The sequence below is a fragment of the Mycetomoellerius zeteki genome, unplaced genomic scaffold (genome assembly GCF_001594055.1).
Source record: "Mycetomoellerius zeteki isolate Tzet28-1 unplaced genomic scaffold, Tzet1.0 scaffold332, whole genome shotgun sequence".
In the NCBI taxonomy this organism is placed as follows: Eukaryota; Metazoa; Arthropoda; class Insecta; order Hymenoptera; family Formicidae; genus Mycetomoellerius; species Mycetomoellerius zeteki.
Window position 1 is genome coordinate 334177 of NW_017257319.1, and position 9939 is coordinate 344115.

At 34.7% G+C, this 9939-nt stretch overlaps 1 protein-coding gene across 1 annotated transcript in view; it reads left to right on the plus strand.

Moving 5' to 3' along the window:
• Positions 1 to 5196: 5196 nt before the first annotated feature.
• Pvf1 (PDGF- and VEGF-related factor 1) overlaps positions 5197 to 9939 on the plus strand; it is a 12090-nt gene continuing 7347 nt past the window's right edge. The window contains exon 1 of the mRNA XM_018452202.1: positions 5197 to 5811. Coding sequence (XP_018307704.1) covers positions 5584 to 5811 — 228 coding nt within the window. The 5' untranslated portion in view covers positions 5197 to 5583. The remainder of the gene's footprint in view (positions 5812 to 9939) is intronic.

Consider the following 9939-nt stretch of genomic DNA (forward strand, 5'->3'; position numbering starts at 1 on the left):
ATCAGAAAATGACATCATTCGCTATTTTATTCCTTGTTGTTATCCTTTATTATCATTATTCAAATATTAATTAGAAAGAAAATATAATAATGAAAGTATGGAAAAGTTTATATATACATATACGTATATAATTAATTATATAGAGAGCTACAAAATATATAGGGCGGAGTTATTCCGTTACTTTCAACGTACTTTAAACTCATATGCAAATTTACGACGACAAATAAGATTTCTTTGCAGCAACGTGCTTACAATTACATTATACAATCATGATTGCCTCCTTGAGAGCACAAGCACAACCTTTAAATATTTCATACGTTCTGTCCAAAAAAATATACATATAAAATATAGCAAGAAATGAATTATATAGAAAGCTCCGCTCTGTCCTATAATATGTATTATTCTATATGTAATACATACTTGATGATAGCTGCATCTTTGTTACTCCAATAAAAGAAAGACCATCTCAATCAATTCCAGGAGAAGATAGCACATTGATCACAGATATCGACACCGAAATTAATAATACGCGCACGAGCTTAATATAATACATAACATCGAATGTCTAACGCTGCGAAAAATACTCCGAATACTCGCGATTATTTTTTCCGAGCAAGATATATTTCTGCGTGTCAACGTTTCGTCAAAAATACTAAACAATGAGAAAACGTTCTATCAGATGCAACGCGATTCAGTAATTAGTCTCGAATTCAAATTCTGTCAGAGCATCATGGCGATTCTTCAAGCCGAAACGATACGCGACATTTAGTAAAACTGCGATATCAGCGCACACCGCAATTGACGATTGATGAAGATATCTACGTGACAAATGGCCGAACGGCGATTCGCGATTGTTTCTTCCGCGCGATATTCACTTTTATACAGAAATAGTCGCGAAAAATGTGAGCGAAACGACCGACTCAAATGTATTTCCATACATTTATTACCACACGTTTGGCAACTGACCGGGAACGCGGCCGCGACATTTCAAATCTATCGATGTGTCGATATGGATTTACTAGCGCCATCTACACGCGAGAGATGTAATCTGATCAGTATACCTACAAATACCTACCATACCTATCAATACTTTTATTACATTCAAGATCTTAAATTATCGTACAGATGTCTCTGCTATGCTGGTGATTCTAGAGTGGGTATAAGGAGAGTGAAGCCAATTAACCGGAAGTCGCCATTTTACGACAAATATTTATGACGTAATTCCTCATCCTAACCTTTCCTTTTTCTAACGTCGTCTTCCTCTAACTAACAGTTAATCGTAAAATGGCGGAACCAATCAGGAAGGAGAACCAGGATTGGCTTCACTCTCTTTATACCCACTCTAGGTGATTCTCAAGAGTCACTAGATGTATAATTAAGGATGCGCTCCGATATTCACTGCCAGTGCTGAAAATCTATAGCGTACGTAACGTATACTGTATAGTTTCAGCACTGGCAGTGAAGATCGGAACGCACCCTAAAGCCGTAATCACACTAGCGATTGCCGATTGGATTGAGATTGCGATTGGTGATTGCGATTACTTTTCAACCAATCAAAGCAAAGCAGTAACCGATTGAGATCCGATTGAGATTAATGACTGCCGTTTAAACAATGCTCTATTTTCTAATCGTTAATCGCAGTTGTCGGGCAATCGTAGCCAATAAAATATTGTGATTTTAATCACGTGATACCAAAGCACATGTGTCTCGATAATACAATATATTAAATTGTAGTCTAAAGTGTCACACTTGATACAAGGATATAAGTTTATGTATATAATGCCTAGACTGAGTTCTAGACTGAGTTCCAAGAAAAGGTTATGATGTAATTCTTTCTCCTTTCTTCTTGCTATCCATCGATGCATCCAAATTCTCTTGTTGGTATTACTTGCAAGGAGCATAATAATTATCACAATCAATTCTTGCTCGTGCAGTTGCCAATATTGATTAATATTTCTTGGCATTTTTTCGATGCTATTTTAACGCATTGAAGATTGAGGTTGAAGATTGAAGATTGAAATTTGACCAATAAGGACAAAGAAATTTTAGCTCCTTTCATTTCGATTGATCAAATTTGAATTTTTCAATCGTCAATGCATAGTCTGATTCCGGCCTAAGTCAGGATATCAATCATGAAACTTTTTTTCCTAGGATGAAAAGTGAAAAGTGAAAAATTTCTCTATTAAGAGCCATTGTCACCAAGCTCAGTTAATTTACCTTGCCAGTTAAGTTAACTGAGCTTGGTGACAATGGCTCTGAGGCTGGAATCAGGGAGTCGATTGTGTATCTCAAAACGAGGTGAAAATTACAAAAGTGAGCGAATTTACTAGAATATTGATAATTTCATTGGTCAACACCTAGTAAATTTGCTCACTTGTAATTTTCACCTTGTTTGAAGATACAGAATCGACCCCCAGACTACGCATTGAAGATTGAGATCGAAGATTGAAGATTAAAATTTGACCAGTGAGGACAAAGGAATTTTGATTCCTATTGTTTTGGTTGGTCAAATTTCAATCTTTGAATCTTCAATCTTAGAGCGTTCCGTTTCTCGCATGATGTGCATAATGCATCGTTTATCCTTGTTGCTCACTAAATGTTAAACAAGGACAATGAATGCATCATGTGCATCATGCAAGATACGGAACGCACCTTTAATCTTCAATGCTTAAGGCCATCACACGTACAAAAATTTTAGACGCAATCGTAAGGTCGCAAGCGAATCGACCAATCACAATCAAAATTACGATCTCGCGTTTTAAAACGCTCGATTGTGATTGGCCGATTTGCTTACGGCCTTATGATTACGACTAAAATTTTTGTACGTGTGATGGCCTTTAGTCTGAAAAAATTTTCACTTTTCACTTTCCATCCTAGGGATAAAGTTTCATGATTGATACCCTGTTCGCGTTGCTTGCACTTTTGACACTCGGCATCTTTGCTTTCTCTCTTTTCAAAGCCAAATATACATTTATCTCATTTTAAGTGCAAAAATATTTGAGGATTTCATGCAACGCGAACAGACTTATTGATAAAATACCGCAAACTTTCTATCATCTTGACACAAAGATGCGGCCATTCCAAACTTATGTATTTGTATAAACGTATTTTGTGAGGCAAAAAAAATTATATAAATCACTTTTTTTTATTTTTTTTTATAATCAATTAATTTATGAATATGTTTAATGAATAAAGGAATATGTTTAAAATGCTTAATTTACATATTCTTTAACAATAAAACGGGTTTATTTATCGTTGAACTTTCAATGAAAGTGTATGAAAATACATGTAAGCGGTACAGTTTAAAAGAAAGTTAATTTACATTATACATGTAACCATCGAATGAGAAAAAATAAATTTTATGAGAGGTAAATATTTACTTCGATTAAAAAATGCATAGAAAATTGTGCACAGGTGAAGATAACTACAACTAATGTGTAGATGAAATTGTGCACTATTCGCCATTTGATACAAAATGTTAAGAAAATTGGATATGCCATTACGGTACTTCATCAATATAGTGACTTTAGCGAATTCGATTAATTTATAGGTGCTGACCGATATTGGCCAAATATCTACGATTTTCCGTCGCGATGCTGTTTAATGTGTTTATTTTTATAAATTATTTTATACGTTCCCGCTCCTCTTATTCTTTATATAAGCGTCTGATTTATCTGCATCATTAAGACGATTATAGATAGATTTCCCGTCGATTGTTACCTTGAGGTGTAACGATATGAAAATTAATTTTAGAATAAGTTGATGCAAATTGTAAACGCCCACATTGTTCACCGAGAGCTACTCGGTATTGAAAAGCATTTACTCACCACATTTGAATTATTTTAAATTATAGTTGATGTAACAGCAAATTACAGCTGTGCAGCTTTCTCAAGAATACTGTGATATCTTCCGCAATGATTATCGCTTTATTAAATAAAGTGTTATCGATACATAAATGAAAGTATGACAAAATTATATCTACATCTTGATATATCTTGATATAGACATCGTTTTCATTTCAAATGAAAAAAATGTACTGACAATACTAACATTTTTTTACTTTAAAAAGATTAACCAAAATATTTACGGTAAATGTAACATCCAATGCCTCTCTGTTTACAAAAAATCAAAATTTGATGAAAGAACTTACTATTATTATACTTTCATTTTCAACTTGGTTTTATTGGAGAAAAATTCGTATCAATAAATATCTATCTCATGCAAGTATTTATCTGTAACGCACAAACGTTTGCATATTTTATATTCAAATTTACTCTTTACGATATATTAATTCTAAAATACGCACTAATAATCGCATCAGTATATTGGAAAATTATTAGGTACATATAATTTATTATTAGGTACATGATAAAGATTATTATTGCGATAAAGATTTTTTTGTAAAAAAAAAAAACATCTAAGTACAAGGTGAAGATATGATATACAAACGAGATAAGCAATAAACTTTTCTAGTTGGTTTTAATTGTAGCACGCCGCGTGTCGCATGAATCGTCGCGAAGATAAACTAGGTATGATTTTTTCGCGGCATCGGTTGACGCATCCGAGTAATTTTATGTGAAATTGAAAAGAAGAAAGCGCGTATTTTACAATTCGATGAATTGTGCGACGTGAAAAACAAACATATCCATCACGCTTGTATGTCGCATCTTTATTCGCACCATGTATCTGAATATTTTTACATACAAATCTTTATTCCAATAACAATTTTTATCATTAGACAAGATCTCAGGAAAAATGTTTTATACATAATTACATGTAAATATATAAAATTATATATAATTATATAAAAAATTGACATATTTTATATACAATTATATGTATATAATTTTGTATAAAATATGTCCAAATATATAACATTTTTTCCCAAGATTCCAAAAGAGAAATAAGTTCTGTTTCTCAAATTTTGACTTCTTTTTGTGATGGGCACTGGCTGTTACATTTACTGCAAATTGTATCTTCCGGTGTTAATCTTATTAAAATGAAAGCATTACAATTATGAAATAAAATTGAAGTCACAGTGAACAAGCACAAGATATGAAGTTAGTGAAAAAATGAAATATAAATTTATTTAAAACTAATAATAAAATATGATAACCAATACATAATAATAACATTGTAATCGCTAGTGTTTTTCGTGTCGGAAACGCATTTTGCGGTAATAAAGTATGACGCGCTTTCTTTTCAATTCACGTAAAAGCACTTGAACGCGCCAATCGATCCTACGAAAAAGTCATACCGCTTATCTCCGCCGCACGACGATTCATGCGACACGCAGCGTGAGTGAGCGCGCTCGCTCGCCTATGCGTGAGGCAAGAAATAAGCGCGCGGGACGTGTTCGCTTCATCAGTCGATCGCGGTGCGGGCGCTCGAATACGCTCAGGTGTGCATCGTCGCGTGTCGAAGTAAAAAAATCCGACGTCTGCAGACCGAGCCGCGAGAGAATCGAACGGCCGGTCGGCGGCGATAACAGCCGAGTGATCGTTAGTAATAATTAAAAACGACGTCGACACCTCGTGCCTGTGAGGAGTGAGGAGTGAGGTGAACGAAGGCGAGACGTCAGAAATGCAATCGCGGATCGGCACTTCGTTTGACAACCAGTTGCCGCCGCATTTCATCGCGAGAATGCTCGTTCTCGCGATTGTCTGCGGCGGATTCCTCCTGGGACAAGTCGACGCGCAGTATCATGACGATCCCGATCATATAGTCTTCCCTGGACCAGTCGGCTCGAGATCGAGGGACAGGGCCCTTGATAATGAGCCCGCGAGGGGTTCCGCAGATGACAGCGATACGGTAAATTGGTACAGATTGACCCCGCCTCTCAATTAAGTCCGTGTTGCGTTAAATTTAAATTTATTTGAGTATCAGTTTATTTTTCGGAACGACCTGCGCCGAGAGAAAGATCGAAAAGACAAACGTGAATTTCTATACGAAAAGAAACGGTTTCACTCTAAAGTATCTACAAATTTGCCAAATGAAACCAAATTAAACTAACAAAAGGACTCAACAAGAATAGCATTTTGATGAGACCAAACAGAATTTCTAGTTATGACAATTAAATATTCTGTTTGGCTTCATTAAAACGTCGTTCTTGTTGACCCTTTGTTTTTATTCAATCAGGATATTTTTTTCAGCGTATAAATCTGAAAATTATTTTGTTAGATCATCAAAATAATTATGTTGAACGCTCAAGCTGGTCGTTAAAATGTAAAAACTTTTTACAACTCGTTATGCTTGAATTTCCTACATAATTATTTTGATGGTCCAATAAAATTATTTTCAAATCTGTATCAAGTTAATTTTTTAGATACTTCAGTAAAATTGTTCTTTCTGTGTACAGTTTGATATAACTAATATATTTATTAGCGAGATATCATGTATCTGCTTTTACTAATTCTCTCGACAGATGATGTCTTATTATAATCTCTCCAATTCTCTTTTTACTTACAATTAGATTGATGCGCGTAAATCAATGACGCGTGTTGTAACACTTTCGTTTCCAAGACTCACTTTCCGCGGAGAGACCGAAACCATGTCGAAGGCTGAATTTGCCAATGTCGAGGATATCTACGGTGAAACAATTGCAGCGTGCGACACAGTTGTGATTCTCGGCACGATGTAAAACGTATCGCACGTCATCTTGCAATTGTGCAAATACCGGATCGATTAGCCTCGGAAGTTCTGCCGCTATTTTTTTCAATGTGCGCATTCCTTACAGCACAAAAGTTGTAGCAACAATGCTGCAACATTGCAGCAATATCGCATGTTGCAGCAATATTACAGCGTTATTGCAACGATATTGCTGCACGTTCTGTATTGTATGGGTTATTACTAAATCGCGATAATAAAATACAAGTATATTTGTATTTTTGACTTATTATAATAATCCTATCCGAGAAATCTTTAGGTCTGTTAGCTATATTGGAAGTTGTTCTATATTTGTTTTATTTCAAATTATTACATCAGTGTACACCAATTCATGCAGAAAATTCTTCGAAAAAGAATAGACCTTTTTCTCTGTCTGTCTTTCTCTTTTTCCCCCCCTCTCTCTTTCCACTAGGCGCAAAAAAATACAGCATGGAATAATAAATCCACGTGCAACTGAGTAAACTAGCTGCTGACTTAGGAGAAATTGTTATATCAATAGTAACTATTAGGCTTTATACGATAATTACAATATCGTCACCACAGTACCTCGCTGAGTCAGTAGCGAAATCGAGGCTGCGATTAATAAAACATAACGGCGCCTAAGCGTTAAACTGAAGGCACAGCCTTGCTTCCTGGCAAGGTCGAAACCAGGGTTATTCCGACGAGTCGAGAGGCACCTTTCATTAAGGAAAAAACCGCGATCGTTATCGCGGTCGTTATCGCAAAGTCGTTCCTCGCGAAAGTTCCACGAGATTATGAATGTGCGCAGATTTGGATATCTCAAGCACGCGAAACGTGCTCGAAAGTCGAGATCAGAACGGGTTCAGAATGCCGCAGTTTCTTGCACCGAGGATTGTCATTTCCAGGAAATACACAGTGTGTCTGCGAGGCGCGGAATGCTTTTCGATAATGGAAATCGTAAAATGCGCCCAACCTGTTTCCCAAATCCCACGAGGCTGTTTACGCTCACCTGAGGAAATATTTTCTTCGAAATCAAAGTAGCAACATTACTTCCGGAGGCATTATACATTTATTGCACAAAAAGCGTTCGTTTTCCACAAATAATAAGGTCTGCATTCACACCTCTTTTATCGAAATAACGCATACTTATTTCTGTGATTCTATTATAGTGTATGTAAACTATATGCTAAATGCGCGCATTTATCGATGAAAGTGAGATGTGAATGTGTCGTAAAATGTGAACGTATTTCATGAGATTTGCGTTAAAATTCCGGAGTACATTCTTGAACTAATTTTGAATCGATTTTGTTTCTGTTCACAAATTTAAATTTCGGTCAAAAATTATTCTTTTGAACGAACTAAACTTTGGAATGTGTGTATCCGATTTAATGAACGTGTGAAATATTTGCTGCTAATAATAGTTTAATATAATAAATGCTAATGCTCAAGTCTCGAAGTTCTCGTTAAATTTGTATAAGTTTATTATTTGCTTCTTTTGACAACTGTAATATAGTAGCGATCGACTGTTCTAAAAACCTGTTTGAATCATGATACCGAAGCTAAAAGTAATCTAGCATCCATTCAAAGCAGTGGTTATCAATGACTAATAGAATAACTATGCAAAGTCCCAAAGTCCTGATATATGTATGTACCTTTAGCTACAGATACTTATCGATCTGATATCGATTTCTCTTCCACATATATGTTACTAATAATTCCTTATGAAAGTGATGAAAACAATTAAAAAACTATTCCAAAATTAAACTATACACATACATATAAACTAACACATTTTATATAAAACATGCTATAGATTACAACAAATCAAGATCATTGTTGATTACAAAACAGAGAGATGCATTAAAATTTGATTGTTTCAGTCTAAATACAATTAATGTGAAAAAAGGCTTAATAGAAAGAAGCAAATTTATTTTTCTCTTAAAATTTGAATTTTTATGTAACGTGGATCATTGACCGACATTTGTTTTATCGAGATCATTTACTTCATAGTCACACATGCATATCTCGAGTATCCACGATCGAACAGGATGACTCACAATCTGCGGGAATACCCCGAGGAATTTAATTTTATATTTATTCTTTTAGCCAATATTTATGAGATTATATCTAGGAAAGAAATAACCGCGGTCATGCTAGCACGTATGATCCATTAGGATTTATCGTTTCTTTATTTTTTTCTAATGTACGTTTGAATCGAAATGAGTTCTTAAGAAAATTCTATTTTATATTTATCTTGGCTTACGCACATTAAGTTTTCCAATATAGCTAACGCAGGAAAATTGCTGACCGCGAATTAATAAAGCAAGTACGGAAAGAACGGTTTTGCAACTAACTTGAGCATTTTACATAATTACTTTTTCAGTCTAACAAAATTATTTTTAAATCTGTATCTATAGTTAAATTTTTAGATACTTCAACAAAGTTGTTAGTTACTATTTCTTCAATTTTATAAATGTAAATCCCAACAATATAAGTTTAGGTTTTTGTAAGAACCTAAACTTATATTGTTGTATATGAATATTATCGCATATGTATGTACATTATCACTAAAACTCTTGAACATTAAATTTTCCGAAACACAGCATACGGAATAGAATACAAGAAACTTGTCAACCGCATAACATAAAGTACATATTTTGAAACAACTTTTATTTTCGATAGCTTTCGATCATTTCGATCACAACCTCGATTTTTCTGCTTGGTCATATAAATCACAACTTATGACCCATTCTGTGTTTAAAAGATAATCTAATCGGATTATCTTCTAACAATACAGGGTGTTTCCAAATTAAATGGCAAAACTTCGGGAGCGTGTAGAGGAGTAAAAAACTAAGAAAAAAAGTCCTATAGACATATGCTCGTTTTTGCTCCGTTTCAGAGAAATCGAAAAAAAATGTTTACATTTCTTGCCATATCTAGCACCGACATATTTGATTACATTTTCCACTTTCTGTTATGAATTTGTCAGTCGCTCTTTGAAAGCCTTTAACAGTAGATGAATTTTGTCTTTTGCAATATGCCGCGTACGTATTCTAATAGTGAATATGCTGATATGGTTTTTGTATACGGTTTCTGCAACGGTAATGCTTTAAAGGCGGTGCGAGAATATGCACGACGATTTCCAAACAGAAGAGTGCCAAACCGAAGAGTGTTTATGTTGACATTTAATAGATTGCGAGAGACTGGAACATTTTCAATTCGACAAGAAAACAACCGATTTCAAGCAGCGTTACGAAGAGATTTGCAGGCAGGGAATCGTATTTTACAACATTTTGACAATCATCCTGAGAC